Source organism: Scyliorhinus canicula, chromosome 1 (genome assembly GCF_902713615.1).
Source record: "Scyliorhinus canicula chromosome 1, sScyCan1.1, whole genome shotgun sequence".
NCBI classification, from domain to species: domain Eukaryota; kingdom Metazoa; phylum Chordata; class Chondrichthyes; order Carcharhiniformes; family Scyliorhinidae; genus Scyliorhinus; species Scyliorhinus canicula.
Window position 1 is genome coordinate 65,445,690 of NC_052146.1, and position 16,227 is coordinate 65,461,916.

Sequence of the window (16,227 nt, forward strand, 5' to 3'; positions counted from 1 at the left end):
CAGAGATCCGCCCAAACGGAGATCCCCAATAGGGATCCTCCCCAACAGAGATCCTCCCCAACAGAGATCCTCCCCAACAGAGATCCTCCCCAACAGAGATCCCTCAACAGAGATCCTCCCCAACAGAGATCCTCCCCAACAGAGATCCTCCCCAACAGAGATCCCCTAACAGAGATCCTCCCCAACAGAGATCCTCCCCAACAGAGATCCTCCCTAACAGAGATCCTCCCTAACAGATATCCCCCCAACAGAGATCCTCCCCAACAGATATCCCCCCAACAGATATCCCCCCAACAGAGATCCTCCCCAATAGAGATCCTCCCCAACAGATATCCCCCCAACAGAGATCCCCCAACAGAGATCCCCCAACAGAGATCCTCCCCAACAGATATCCCCCCAACAGATATCCCCCCAACAGAGATCCTCCCCAACAGAGATCCTCCCCAACAGAGATCCTCCCCAACAGAGATCCCCCCAACATAGATCCCCTCAACAGAGATCCCCCCCAACAGAGATCCTCCCCAACAGAGATCCCCCAACAGAGATCCCCCAACAGAGATCCTCCCCAACAGAGATCCTCCCCAACAGAGATCCTCCCCAACAGAGATCTGCCCCAACAGAGATCCTCCCCAACAGAGATCCTCCCCAACAGAGATCCTCCCCAACAGAGATCCTCCCCAACAGAGATCCTCCCCAACAGAGACCCCCCAATAGAACTCTGAGAAAGCCAAGTACACTTCAAAGGGCTTCAAATCCCTTAATGGCCTTTGATATGCAAATATGCCATTACATCTCACACAGCAATACATTGCAGTAGCCAGTGATTGACAATTTTATTACTCCAGACACAAGTGGATTGTTATACTGGTTCCCACTTTTCGTTTTAGGCAGGGATTCCATGCAATCAATCAGGATCCTAGCAAAAGGTTTCTCAAATGCTGTAATTTGTATTCAAGGAGTTTGATTGATGCTTGAGGCTTCCCTATTAACTGACATGTAAAAATAATAATAAATCGCTTATTGTCACAAGTAGGCTTCAATGAAGTTACTGTGAAAAGCCCCTAGCCGCCACATTCCGGCGCCTGTTTGGGGAGGCAGGTACGGGAACATATCATGTGTGACATGTACAGCAAAATTCAACTATTCCTTATTTTTTTAAATAAATCTAGAGTGCCCAGTTCATTTTTTTCCAATGAAGGGGTAATTAATTGCTGCCAATCCACCTACCCTGCACATCTTTTGGGTTGTGGGGGCGAAACCCACGCAATCATGGGGAGAAAGTGCAAACTCCACATGGACAGTGACCCAGAGCCAGGATCGAACCTGGGACCTCGGCGCTGTGAGGCAGCAGTGCTAACCCTGCGCCACCGTGCTGCCCTACAACTACATCCTTTTGCAGTCCAGGCCAATAATAATGTTTTTGTATTTTTGCTTGAGTTTTCCTTACTCCCACTGGAATCTCAATACCCCCCTACTGGATCCTCATGCGCTACCTGCAAAACCTCCTTTCTATCACCCACCGGTAATACAACTTGATGAACTTCTGCCTATTTCTCATCTGCTAAATATGTAAAGATCGCCACTTCCTCATGAACACATTATTTCTAACGTAATAATACTCTGATATACACTCAGATTTCATTTCTCTGTATGCTTTCTGATACAACTGCTTTACCTCTGAATCCTTCAGTTTTATATTCTACCAATTTTCCAGAACTAAAGATATCTGCTTCATCCTCCACCTGATCTAACCTGCCAAAAATGTGCAGGTTAGGGTTTTCATTGGCCATGCTAAAAATTGACGCTTGGTGTCCCAAGATGTGCAGGTTCGGTGAAATTATGGGGATAGGGCGGGTGAGTGGGCCCAGGTCGGGTACTCTTTCAGAGGATCAATGCAGACTTGATGGGTCTCCTTCTGCGCTATAAGAATTTTATGATTCTTGTTCTTTATCAATCATCTGACCAAAGATTGTTTCTGATAACTGAAACTCAGCCTCCTTAACTTTCCTCCTGGATTTCTCCACCCCCCCCCCCCCCCCCCCCCCCCCCCCCCGGGCCCCCGGCCGTCTCAACCTGTGACTTTGTGGTCTTATTACCAGACAATATGGAAACACCCCAGGATATGCTTCCTGCATTACCTCAGTTGCATGACTTTCCATTGGCACTTCAACCAGAATCACTCCCCCCCCGCCCCCAGTGATCCACCTATATAATTTCCCAGGATAACCTGTACCCCTGAAAAGTGTAATTCCTCAATTACCCTTACCACCATTTCACCACTTTACACTGGACTCTCTAACCTTACCTTGTATAATGGAATACTACTCACTTCACCTGTAATTCCACATGTTACCACCATTTTGGGCAATAGTCCTTCTGAACTACATACAAAGAACAAAGAAAATTACAGCATTGGAACAGGCCCCTCGGCCCTCCCAGCCTGCGCCAATCCAGATCCTTTATCTAAACCTGTCTCCAATTTTCCAAGGGCTACATCCCTCTGTTCCCCGCTCGTTCATATATCTGTCTAGATGCATCTCAAATGATGCTATCGTGCCCGCCCCACCACCTCCGCTGGCAAAGCGTTCCAGGCACCCACCACCCTCTGCGTAAAAAACTTTCCACGCACATCTCTCTTAAACTTTCCCCCTCTCACTTTGAAATCGTGACCCCTTGTAATTGACACCCCCACTCTTGGAAAAAGCTTGTTGCTATCCACCCTGTCCATACCTCTCATAATTTTGTAGACCTCAATCAGGTCCCCCCTCAACCTCCGTCTTTCCAACGAAAACAATCCAAATCTACTCGACCTTTCTTCATAGCTAGCACCCTCCATATCAGGCAACATCCTGGTGAACCTCCTCTGCATCCTCTCTAAAGCATCCACATCCTTCTGGTAATGTGGCGACCAGAACTGCACGCAGTATTCCAAATGTGGCCTAACCAAATTCCTATACAACTGTAACATGACCTTCCGACTCTTGTACTCAATACCCCGTCCGATAAAGGCAAGCATGCTGTATGCCTTCTTGACCACTCTATCAACCTGCGTTGCCACCTTCAGGGTACAATGGACCTGAACTCCCAGATCTCTCTGTACATCAATTTTCCCTAGGACTCTTCCGTTGACCGTATAGTCCGCTCTTGAATTAGATCTTCCAAAATGCATCACCTCGCATTTGCCTGGATTGAACTCCATCTGCCATTTCTCTGCCCAACTCTCCAATTTATCTATATTTTGCTGTATTCTCCGACAGTCCTCCTCGCTATCTGCAACTCCACCAATCTTAGTATCATCTGCAAACTTGTTAATCAGACCACCTATACCTTCCTCCAGGTCATTTATGTATATCACAAACAACAGTGGTCTGAGCACGGATCCCTGTGGAACACCACTAGTCAACTTTCTCCATTTTGAGACACTCCCTTCCACCACTACGCTCTGTCTCCTGTTGCCCAGCCAGTTCTTTATCCATCTAGCTAGTACACCCTGAACCCCATACAACTTCACTTTTTCTATCAACCTGCCATGGGGAACTTTATCAAATGCCATATCTCCTCATCTCTCACCATTGAAGATTGTCTTGCTCCTGTATCTTTTAAGATCTTAACCTCCTTACTTACTCCACCGTGTGCCCATGAATAAACCTTTGCACTCTTTCTACACTCTTCTGCGCCTCTTGAGCTGCAACCGTGGTTTCTTTTGTCACTTTAATAAACTCCACTGGCTTATACGGCCGGCACAAGGACATGCTGAGGGGTTTCTTTTGGCCAAGGTTAGCATCATGACCGATACAGGCTTGGAGGGCCGAAGAGCCTGATCCTGTGCTGGATTGTTCTTTGTTCTTTATCCTATTTTAAAGAGTCCGTCTTCCCAGTATTTTTCTTAAATTACCAACACTGTGACTTTGTGTGTCCAACCTTATTACAATGAACACATTTATGTTTTCTTGTCTCCCTTCCATCCTCATGAATTTTATTTTTAACCTAAGGCAAAACCTCTTTAATATCTCCAACTAAACCTCCTTTGCCTTGACCACCTGTGAATTTCTGATTGAAATATCATTAAAATTGATATTGAAAACCAAACTTTGATTTATGAACTAATACAGAATCATCTGCCTTTTATGCTGCCTGTCTAGCAGTTTACCCCTTTACTCTTTCGCATGAGTTCTCACTACTGTGGAAGTGAATATTTAAATTCCTCCAAAATAACCATTTCCTTCAGCGCTATATACGGTAGGTCTATTTTTAAAAATAAATTTGGAGTATTCAATTCTTTCATTATTTTCCAATTAAGGGGCAATTTAGCGTGGCCAATCCACCTACCCTGCACATCTTTGGGTTGTGGGAGTGAGGCCCACGCAGACACGGGGAGAATGTTCAAACTCCACACGGACAGTGACCCGGGACCGGGATTGAACCCGGGTCCTCAACGCCGTAAGGCAGCAGTGCTAAACACTGTACCACCACTGCCCCTCGTTAGGTCTATTTTTAATGCTGTTACCTGCTTTTCAAAATAATTTTGTTTGATTATTTCAAATTCTATACAGGGCATACGTCTGACATGGTTATTTCCTTAAATTTTCAAATTTCTGTCAGTCGGCTTCTGACTCTAGTTCATCTGCACTTAAAATGTATCTTACAACCTCATCATAATCCAGTACAGTCCTGCTCAACCTAATAGCAGTTGGAAAAACTGCTGTTCAATTTAATATCCTATAACAGACTGCGAAACTACAGACAGACCTGGTGCTTCCCATTAATTACATCATCTGTATCTCACTAAGTTCCATGACCTGCTTAGCTAGGACTGAATACAATGCCTCATAAATTATCTACCCTACAAGGAACCATCCAAAATATAAACAATGTTCCATTAGCCCTTTACCTGTAACCAAGTGTGTAGTCGGAATAAATTATTACCTTACCGTTACGACTCCCTAATTACAGCTTCAGCAGACACACAGGGCGGGATTCTCTGTTTCTGAGACTAAGTGTTGACGCCAATGCAGAATTCATGGACTTGCGCAACAGAAAAGCTGGCGCCACACTGGACCAATTCCGCTATTGCTAAGGGGCTATCACCGGCGCCATGGTGCCGGATTCACCGGTTTCGTGATTGACACTCAGGAGGCTGAGAAGCTACAGCCTCATATACACACTTCACTCCCCACACACACCATCCCAGCCAACAAGATGGCAACAAGGAGAGGAGCCTCGAGGTTTACATATGGCGAGCTGCAGACCCTCTTGGACGTGGTGGAGGAGTGGAGGATGACCCTATACCCCAGCCCAGAAAGGAAGCTGCCATCTGCCGCTGTGCCTGGGCACGGGTGGCAAAGGCTGCGAGCGCCGTGGTAACACCTTCCGGACCAGCCAGCAGTGTCACAAAAAACTGCACGACCTCCTCAGGGCGGCCAGGGTGAGTAGGCAGCACACTGCCCGTGGCAAAAACCCGCATCCCACACACCCATAGTCTTATACCCCTCCCACCAGGAAGACGGCTGAACCCCACCCTGCACCATATGCAGGTATCCATACCAGCCCCCTGTGAGTCGAGCAATGATGATGAAAGCAGCTCAGACACCAGCCCTGCACCCGAGACTCAGGAGACCCTGGAGCTCGGGTCGGAGTGATTTCCCGTCGCAGCTGTTTCCCAACACCCTCCACCATCCCAGAGACACTCACCTCGGTTGGGCACTTTAGTGAAGAGGCTCCTGGGACACTCTCTGGTGCTCACCACACAGCCGCTCCGGTACAGCAGGTGGAGGTAGGAACACCCGACGGGGAGGACAGTCGGAGGGCGGGCTGACCCCAGGGACTAGCTGCCATCCAGACGGGTCTGGAGCTTCTGGACCAGACAGTCCCATCGATTGTGGAGATGCAGGCACAGAGCCAGGGACTACATGACGGGCTGTCGGCGAGAATCCAGTACCTGCAGGTACAGTTGGAGGAATCCACCCGCGTGCAGCAGCAGGAGGTGGAAATTGCAGCAGCGCTCCTGAGCGTGGGCCATTCACAGTAGGCCGTGCTGGGAACGTCAGCAGAATTGCCCAGGTGTTGGCCAATGTTTGCGTAGACACAGAGGGGAGGTGGCCCAGTCCCAGAGGGAGATGGCGCAGTCACTGGCTGATGTAACACAAACCCAGAAAGTGGTGGCACAGTTCCAGCGTGATGTGGTGCAATCCCAGATGGAGATGGCCCACTCCTGTGCTCCATGGCCATGAATGTGCAGATCCTGGTTGAGATCAGAGCGGGCCTCCATGTCTGGCAGCGCCAGGTCACGGGGGAGCCTCAGGGGATTGCTCCCCTTGCATCCCCGTCCAATGGAGTGGCCCGGGTGCCATTGGGCACCCCGAGGAAGAAGGAGATGATGGGTCCCTTACCGGTGACTCCCACAGGGGAGGTGCTGGAGCACCGCAGCACCTCGGACTCCTCTGCTCCTGTCCCTGGTGCATGTGGTGGGCAGCGGGCAGAACTGGGCGGCATCATGCCACCCGGGCCACCCGAGCAGCAGCCGGGCCCAACTAGGCCCAGTCACCCAGAAGATGGCCACCAACAAGGACCCGCGTAGCAGGCCGGGTATCACAGCAGGCTACCTGTTCTCCTGCTGTCCCATCTGGGGATCCACCTAGATGTTGGGTTAGGTCCAGTAAGGCCAGAAACTCAGACACCAGTTAAGTTGGCACGCGTGCAGGGCACAGTTTAGTTATAGGGGCTAGGGCACAGATCTGTATATATTCATTCATATTAAACACCTGTTGCCACCGTTACAACTGGCCTCGGTGCCTGTCTAATGGGTGTGAGGTCTGGGCTGGCATGGGGGAGTGGAATGGGCAGACGTTAGTTGGGGGGAGGTCACCTAGGTGGACGGTGGAAAGTGTTACCGTGGGCAGGAGTGAAACATTGCCAAATGATGCAGAGCACCAGAGCTCATCGCTAAGCGGGTAGTCATCATCCTCCATCCTATCGACCAGACCCGCTGTTACTGCCAACCCAGGGCCCCCAACCCGTAGTGTGGCAGGTATGTACCACAGAGGAAGTTGCAGGCGGGGGGTAGCTGGGGTGGGGGGTGTGGGTGGAGTGAGGGCTTGAGATGTGATCTCTGTGCCCCTGGCCAGTTCCCCTTCCCTTAGTTGGTGAACCTGGAGGCGATCATAGCGTCTCGTGTGCGTTGGCCCTGACGCACACATCGTGCGGCCTCCTGTGCTTACCTGGGCCCCATGTTCTGCCCACCCTCACCCTCTCATGCATCTTCCTCATCAGACAAGGCCTGGTGTTCCTCTTCCTCCTCCTCCAACAATTCACCCCTCTGCTGTGCAATGTTGTGGAGGACGCAGCAGACTGCCACAATGCGGGCATCACTCTCCGCATCATACTGGGAGCGGGTGTCCTGCCCCATACTCCCATTGTGCCAGGTGTGCCATCATCTGGCAGATTTGTCGCACTACCTCTCTGCTCAGCCAAAGACTTTGACGGCATGCCTGTTCCGGCAGGTTCTCGAATGAGAAGCGGTGCCAATACACACACGGCCTCATGCGGTGCTTCCTTAGCACTTTATCTCCTTGGCCTGTTGGGCAGCCGGCTCTCCATCCTGGGCGGCTGCCTCCTGTTCCTTTGGGGCTACAGCAGCGTCCTCCTCCTCAAGCAGCTCCAGCTCATATATCCGCAGGGCATCTCCCAGGGCAGAAGATAAGCAGGAAGGCCACCATTGCTGGCTCAATTCCAATATCCATTGTCACCAGTGGCTGAAAGGCCTACACGTTAGCATGGTGCAAACCCCCATGCCAAGCCAGGTCCACCTCTGGCCCTGGCACCGTTCCTGATGTCAGGGGTACTATTGGCTGGATCTGCCCCCACCACGGGTAGACACCGCGGCCCCCGTAGGGTCTATTGTGGGTATTGCCCGGGGGAAAACAGTATGGCCGGTATCACTCTGCAGAACCAGGGGCCAGGGTGGGTGGTCAGTTGGTGATCAGGAAGATGGCTGCCTTGCAGGCCGCAGTAATGGCAGTTTGTGCCTAGAGACCGGCCCAGTCCCATGGGGGGGGGGGTCACCCTGGCCACTCAGCCAATTTCCCCCATCCCCCGACCTCAGTCAGCACGGTCAATGTCTGGGCCGGCAGCCTGCAGTGACTCTTCTCCGGATCCTATCTCCTCTCTCCCCCTCATCAGCCTTGACGCCTGTTTCACGATTTTTAAAAGCACATGTGAACCGCACCATCAGGAACTCGGTCCATCGGAGGTGGAGAATCGCAGAGGCCCCGGAGAATACAGGGTCGAGCGAGCTAATGATATACAAACTGTGTTTACTGTACGTGCATTCTGTAACGCATTGACGCCACTGTCAAGTCGCTGGAGAATTGCGATTTGGTGTCAAATCTGTGCCTGCCTCGAATTTGACGCCGGAACCAATTCTCTGCCCAATCGCCTTTCCCGAAATCGGAATCGGCAAACAGAGAATCCTGGAATCCCGCCCACTGTCTATGTATTTCAAACCAAAGTTTTTAAGATAACATTACCGCTGCAATTAAAATACATAATAATTTCTTACATTCCTCACACCCAGCTAATGTCATACAATAATTTATTATTAATCGCTTATTGTCACAAGTAGGCTTCAATTAAGTTACTATGAAAAGCCCCTAGTCGCCACATTCTGGCACCTGTTCGGGGAGGCTGGTACGGGAATGCATATTTGAATGCATATTTCCATATCTTTTGCTCAGGTCGCTAGGTTATTAGTCCAGCTCTTTACCCAAAGAGTGGTGAGAATGTGGAGCTCGCAAGCACAGCGAGTGGTTGAAGTGAATAGTGTGGATGCATCCAAGGTGAAGTTAGACAAGCATATGGTGGGGAAAGATGATTACGATGGTGGATATTAATAAGGAAAATTGGAGGAGGCTCGAGGGGGCAAAAACACCACGAAGACTGGTTGGATCTAATGGTCTAGTTCTGTGCTCTAAATCACATGTAATGTGGAAAAGGTTATAGAGATGTGGCAGATTTAAAGTGATTACAGAGACAAGGAAAGGAGTTGGGGGAGGAAAGAACAACAGTGTAGAGCTGTGAAAGGGTGGAAGGCTGAGAAATTAAATGGCAAAGAGATATTGGCGCAAAGATGTGAATGAGACCAAAGAAACAGAAGATGACTCTGGAGGAGGTGTCAAAGGCAATGGCAGAATATTGTAGTGATATCATGGTTGTGTTGTAATTCACTGACTGACCACTAAGTGTATATAAATGACTGTAAAGTCAGCTGACCAGACAGTGGCCGAAGGAAGTAAAAGAGAGAGCTTGCATGTGCATAATTTTGCTGTTGTTCATCTGTTGTCTTGTATATAGTTTACCCCCAGTTAATGTTAAGAAACTGTTTATAACTTTAACTACTTGTGTTCTTGTAATAAATAAGGCCATCTGACAAGAACATTACAGATCGCTCTAGAGGAGGTGTCAGAGGCAATGGCAGATATTTGACCTGATTTGAAATCTGTTTGGTTTGCACTCACCCTCTTTTTCTGTCTTTCAGGAGGGAGTGGGCAGTTTCTGTTATGTGCCGTTTTTCTCCATTAGCTTCCTCACTGCTCTGTTCGTTGGATTTTTCCTGCCAGAAACAAAAGGGAAGACACTTCTGGAAATTTCTCAGGAGTTTCACAGACGCAACTTCAAAGATCAGCTGGAACAAACTGAAACAAAAATGTGAAAGAATTGAAAAACAGCCAACCACATTTTTAACAAAGCTCAGTGTTTCTGTCACTGTCATGATTCGCATGTCGTTTCTTTCTAATAATCTTTATTGTCACAAGTAGGCTTACATTAACATTGCAATGAAGTTACTGTGAAAAGCCCCTCGTCGCCACATTCCGGCACCTGTTCGGGTACACGGAGAAAGAATTCAGAATGTCCAAATTACCTAACAACATGTCTTTCGGGACTTGTGGGAGAAAACTGGAGCACCCGGAGGAAACCCACGCAGAAACGGGGAGAACGTGCAGACTCCGCACAGTGACCCAAGCCAGGAATCGAACCTGGGACCCTGGTGCTGTGTAGCCATAGTGCTAACCACTATGCTACCATGCTGCCCCAGTCAGCTGGTCTAGTTTTTCTCTCTAATGGCTGTTTCTCTGCATTAAGGGCTTATGCCAACAGTAGATTGTTTTGTTATAAAATAAAAATGTCACTAAGGCGGCATTGAATAGGAATTGGATAAAAACAAGAAATGATGAATATTATGTCAGAGAAATGGTGGAGCTCACCTCTTTTGTGGAAATAGGGAAAAATTGGACTTTTATTCCTCCTTTATTAGAGTTATTTGAGGAAGTAGCAGGCAAGGTGGATAAAGGGTAACCTGTAGATGTGTTGTACTTGAATTTCCAAAAGGCATTTTGTTGTAACACGTACAGGTCTTGCAGAGTAGAGATGAGTAACTAACCAGTGGATCTTGCAGAAAAAGAGCTCCCCTGAGGGGATTTTCACAGTAACTTCATTGCAGTGTGAATGTAAACCGACTTGTGACAATAAAGATTATTACTATAAGGGACGGGGGGATCCTTAACAATACTTGGATGTGTTTAAATGGAGTCGGCCAGTAAGGCACCGACTGGAGCAGTCACAGTAGGGAACTACTAGAGCTGTCCATACTAGTAATTGTAAAATAAAGTAAGTTTTTGTTTTGGCCTACCCCGTGTGGACTGTTCATTCATTGCCCATTACAAAATATTTGATAACGTACTTTAGTGGTCACAGAGGAGTCCGGTAAGCGAGTTTAACAAAAAGCAAGACCAATATCACGCTGATGAACCTCCGCTCCTCAGCGGGGGACCTCATTCTCCACGAGGGCGATAGAACAGGCGCCTCTCTTCTTTGTGTACACCTGATAGCACTGCTGCCTCATGGAGCCGAGGACCCAGGTTCGATCCCTGCCCCGGGTCACTGTCCGTGTTTGCACATCCTCCCCGTGTCTCCGTGGGTCTTACCCCCACAACCCAAAGATGTGCAGGGTAGGTGAATTGACCACGCTAAATTGCCCCTTAATTGGAAAAAATAATTGAGTACTCTAAATTTATAAAAAACAAAACTTTTAAAATAAAAGATAAAAACATAAATAACAGGTGCCACATCAAAAGTTACTGCACAAATTATGAGGTCATGGTGCACAGGGTAACATGTTAGCATGGGTAAAGAACTGGATGGCTAACAGGAAGCAGATAAGGGATAAATTGATCTTTTTCAGATTGGTAGACTGTAACTAGTGGAGTGTCACACGCACCAGTGCTGGGACCTCAACTATTTACTTAAAAAAAAAATTAGAGTACCCAATTATTTTTTTACCATTAAGGGTGACCGAGAAATAGGAGACTCCGTTTAAAAAGAAGAGGGCTGCCTTTTAAGCTGGAGATGAGGAGGATTGATTTTCTTTCTGAGAGCAGTTATCTGTGGGGTTATCTTCTCCAGAGGGCAGTGAAGGCTGGGTCATTGAATTTGATCAAGGCTGAGTCAAAGGTTATGGGGTGGGGGTGACAGGAAAGTGGAATGAAGGCCATAAATAGGTCAGCCATGATTTTATTGAACGGTGGAGCAGGTTCAAAGGGCCGAATGGCCTACTCTTGAGTCCTATGTTGGTATATCACTGCCCCAACTGGGACTTTCCTCCCCTTACAGCTGCCCTTCCCTTTCCTCTGTGCAATAGCAGTGGTTGGCATTTAGCTCAGGTCAACGTTCTACCTCTTTCTGCCCATGTTACTGCTACATCCCAGGACTGTCACAGGAAGGGTGGCATTGAGCACCTGAGGAACACCCATGGAGAAGGAGGGTCTCCTCTCCCTCCATTTCACCTTTGAGACTCACTGATTGAAGTCTCTGGTTTCTGCAGTTTTCCAGAAGGCCAATGAAGGTCCCTTTAGTGTCTCTCAAATTGGTTGGTTTCATTAGTTGCTGACTCTAGTTGTACACACCCAGAGGTCCCATCCAGCGTGGTCAAACAAACCTTTGTGCCAACTTCAAATCTGTTCAAAAAAGATGAACAAAAATGTCACTATTTTTGATAGTGAAATGATTTCAAATATCTATAATTTTTTTTGAAACTTATTTTTCTTGCTTTCAAATAAGAAGTCATAGAGCTTTACAGCACAGAAAGAGGTTCTTCAGCCCATCATATCTGCAATGGCCATCAAGCACCTATCTATTCTAATCCCATTTCCCAGCCCTTGGTCCGTAGCCTTGTATGCTATGGTGTTTCAAATGCTCATCTCAAATGCATCTTAAATGATGTGAGGGTTCCCACCTCTACCACCCTTTCAGGCAGCGAGTTCCAGATTCCCACCACCCTCTGGATGGAGAAGTATTTCCTCAAATCCCCTCTAAATCTCCTGCCCCTCCTTAAATCCATGCCCCCTGATCGTTGACCCCTCTGCTAAGGGGGAACGTTTCTTCCTAACTACTCTATCTATGTCCCTCATCATTTTGAACACCTCAGCCTTCTCTGCTCCAAAGAGAACAACCCCAGCCTACCTAGTTTCTTCATAGTTGAAACGCTCCAGCCTAGGCAACATCCTGGTGAATCTCCTCTGCACCCTATCTCATAGAATGGGAAAATATCCATTGGACTCGATGTGCATTTGCTCATTGTACATTTTGGACATTTTCTTTGCTGTGAATATTTTCAGGAAAAGAGAGCTTTTTCTCTTGCTGACTTTCCACGTGTTCACATTGCAGGTTAATGTGTGCCCACGTGTAGCGGGCTCCGGAACACGAAAGCTGGCCACCACTATGTGAGCCAATTCATATGATCATCATGGAACATGGAGAGCAGAGCTGAGGATTGGTGTGGGATGGTGCATGTACCTGAGGAACAGGACCCCGAGGGAGGCAGGTAGGAGCAGAAGCCTGGAGTGACAGGAAGCAGGAGTCCGTGATGGGAAGAGAGCAGGAGCCCTCGGGGAACAAGCATGGAGAGAGTGGAGAGGAATGAGGGTGGAGGGAGTGGTGCAGGTTTGTTGAGGATGAGAGTAGAGGGAGGATGTGGTCCAGAGGGGGAACTGGATCACATTCTCTGGGGGCACCAAAGTGCCTCTTGCCCCATTGGATCCAAAACCCACTCTTTGTTATAAATGTTTTTTTATTGGGTTTTTCGAACTTCGTATATTTACAGGTGTACACAAAGAGAGGGAACAAAAAATGAGAAGATAATGTAAACAAGATTAAAAACAACGCTATGTAATTAGCAAAATGACGTAAATAAGAAGTAAAAGAAAAACAAGGTGTGGGGAGGTGGGGAAACTGGGGAAGTGTATATACATCGATGTACTGGAGAGATAGTTGCAGTATACCTGTATACATATCTTATGTATTTTTCCATTTTTTCTAACAGAGAGAGTACATACAATACCAGGAATACAAAATAGATCTGGGTGGGGTGGGGGCACCTTGCTTGCTTTTCCCGGTCTGTTTTTCACTGTGCGTTTGCCTCTGCTTCGGCCATTCATCGTTTCTTCCTCCTGTACTTTCTTACTCTCTGTTGCTGTGTTCGTCATGGTCGTTGCCATTTCCTGTGTTCTCCTTCCAGTTTGTGTTCCCTCGTGCCCCCCCCCCCCCCTCTGGTTCCCCTCTATTGTTCTTTGCCCCTGTCCTTCCTTCATTCACCCCCCCCCCCCCCCTCCGCTACCCACCTCTCCCTCACCCTCCTTGCAGCTCCTCTTTCTTTTCTATTGTGTTTAGCTACCACCTCTTCCACTGCTCCCCATCCCCGCCTTGGGTCTTTCCCTCCTTCCTTCTCTTTTCTCATGTTTAGGCTACTTTCTCCTGGCTCTTGGTTATTTATCAGCCTGTCCGTTGGCCACAAACAGGTCCCGGAACAGTTGGGTGAATGGTTCCCACGTTCTGATGAAGCCATCCTCTGCCCCCGAGATGGTGAATTTGATTTTCTCCATCTGGAGAGATTCCGAGAGGTCACACAGCCAGTCTGCAGCTTTGGGTGGTGCTGCTGACCACCAGCCGAACAGGATTCTACGGCGGGCGATCAGGGAGGCAAAGGCAAGGGCGTCCGCTTTCCTCCCCAGGAATAGATCTGGCTGATCTGATGCCCCAAAGACCGCCACTTTCGGGCATGTCTCCACCCTTATCCCCACCACTTTGGACATTGCCTCAAAGAAGGCTGTCCAGTACCCAGCAAGTCTGGGGCAAGACCAGAACATGTGGGTGTGGTTGGCCAGGCCTCCTTGGCACTGTTCACATCTATCCTCCACCCCTGGGAAGAACCTGCTCATTCGGGTTCTTGTTAAGTGGGCTCTATGTACCACTTTTGGTTGCGTTAGGTTGAGTCTTGCGCAGGTGGAGTTGGACCTATGCAGTGCTTCGCTCCAGAGTCCCCACCCTATTTCAATCCCTAGGACTTCCTCCCATTTCTTCCTTGTTACGTTCAGTACTGTGTCAGCGCTCTCTACCAGTCGATCATACATGTCGCTATAGTTTTCTTTACCTAGAATGTTTGCATCCAGTAATTCCTCCAGTAATGTCTGTCATGATGGTCGTGGGTATGTCCTTGTCTCCTCCTGTAGGAAGATTCAAAGCTGCTGGTACCTTAGTTTATTGCCCCTAGCTATCTGAAGTCTCTCTGTCAGTTTGTCTAGTGTTGTGACCCTGTCGTTGGTGTATAGATCCCTGACTGTCCCCCCCTGTCCTGTCCCCACCTTTTAAAGGTGGCGTCGGTGAGTGCTGGTACGAACCTATGGTTGTTGCAGATGGGAGCTTTGTTGGACATTTTGGTCAGGCCGAATTACTGCCGTAGTTGGTTCCAGGTCTGGAGAGTGGCTACCATCACTGGGCTGCTGGAGTGTTTTTTGGGTGGGGATGGGAGTGCCGCCGTGGCGAGGGCCTGGAACGAGGTCCCCCTGCAAGAGGCCTTCTTCACGCGCACTCACTCGGCTTCTGGCTCCTGAATCCATCCCCTTACAAACATGATTAATTTGTCCAGTGAGTTGAAAAAGGCCTTGGGGATGTAGATCGGGATGGATCTAAGTAGGAAGAGGTACCTGGGCAGTATGTTCACCTTGACCGTCTGGACACTCCCCACGAGGGAGAGTGGGAGTGTGTTCCATCTTTGCAGGTCCTTTTTTACGTCCTCTGTCAGACTGGTGAGGTTCCATTTGTGGATCCCTTTCCAGCCATGGGCTATTTGGATCCCTAGGTAGCGGAATTTGTGTCGGGCTTGTTTAAACGGCCGTCCCATTAGTGCTGCCCCCTCCCCCCCTACTTGTGGGTGTACCGGGAAGATCTCGCTTTTGCTCATGTTGAATTTGTAGCCCGAGAAGGCTCCAAACTCTTTCAGGAGCGCAATGATTCCGTCCAAGCTGCTTTGTGGGTCCGAAATGTAGAGGAGCAGGTCATCTGCATAGAGTGAGACTCTGTGCTCTCTGCCGCCCCTTCGGATCCCCCTCCAGCTGTTTGCTGTTCTGAGAGCAATCGCTAGTGGTTCGATCGCTAGAGCGAACAGCAGTGGGGAAAGCGGGCATTCCTGCCTGGTGCCCCTGTGCAGCTGGAAGTACTGGGAGTTGGTGTTGTTTGTCCGTACGTTCGCCATGGGAGCGTTATATAGGAGCTTTACCTAGGAGGTGAACCCTGATCCGAGCCGGAACCGCTCCAGTACCTCCATGAGGTACTGCCACTCGACTCTGTCCGAAGGCCTTTTCTGTGTCCAGGGAGACGATCACCTCTGGTGTTCTCTCTCCTGATGGGGTCATTATCACGTTCAGCAGGCGCCTGATGTTCGATGTCAGCTGTCCAGCTCTGGCAAAGTCTGTCTGGTTCTCTGCGACCACCACTGGAACGCAGTCATCCAGCATTTTAGCTAGGATTTTGGGTTAGTGCCTTTTTCTTTCTTGGGTATCAGTGAGATTGAGGCCTGTGCTAGCATGGGTGGCAGTGTGCCACTCGCCAGCTAGTCTGTGAAGATCTCCCACAGGTACGGGGTCAGTGCTGTCGCAAATTTCCGGTCTCGTCGCCTTCATGGAGCTAATACTCTCCATGATCTCTCCCAGTTCTAGTGGTGAATCTAAGCCCCGTTTTCTGTCCTCCCATGACTGGCATGTCCAGTCCATCGAGGAACTGTTTCATCCTCGATTCCCCTGCTGGGGGCTCCGAGGAGTACAGCCCTTGGTAGAAGGCATCAAAGGTTTTGTTTCTGGGTCTGTTTCTAATGTGCCTCTGTTGTCTCTGATTTGTGCTATC

General features: G+C 48.9%; 1 protein-coding gene across 3 annotated transcripts in view; it reads left to right on the top strand.

Annotated features, from left to right (window-relative positions):
- The window catches only part of LOC119963218 (solute carrier family 2, facilitated glucose transporter member 11-like), an 86,097-nt gene extending 76,194 nt beyond the window's left edge, over nt 1-9,903 (top strand). The window contains exon 11 of one of the 3 annotated variants that reach the window (XR_005460055.1): nt 9,533-9,596. Coding sequence is in view for 2 of the 3 variants with exons in the window: in XM_038791982.1 (XP_038647910.1) it covers nt 9,533-9,706 (174 nt within the window). In the remaining variant the exon portion in view is untranslated. Of the gene's footprint in view, nt 1-9,532 lie in introns of all 3 variants that reach the window. The other 2 variants (XM_038791982.1, XM_038791992.1) reach the window with 2 other exon arrangements.
- Nucleotides 9,904-16,227: the final 6,324 nt, after the last annotated feature.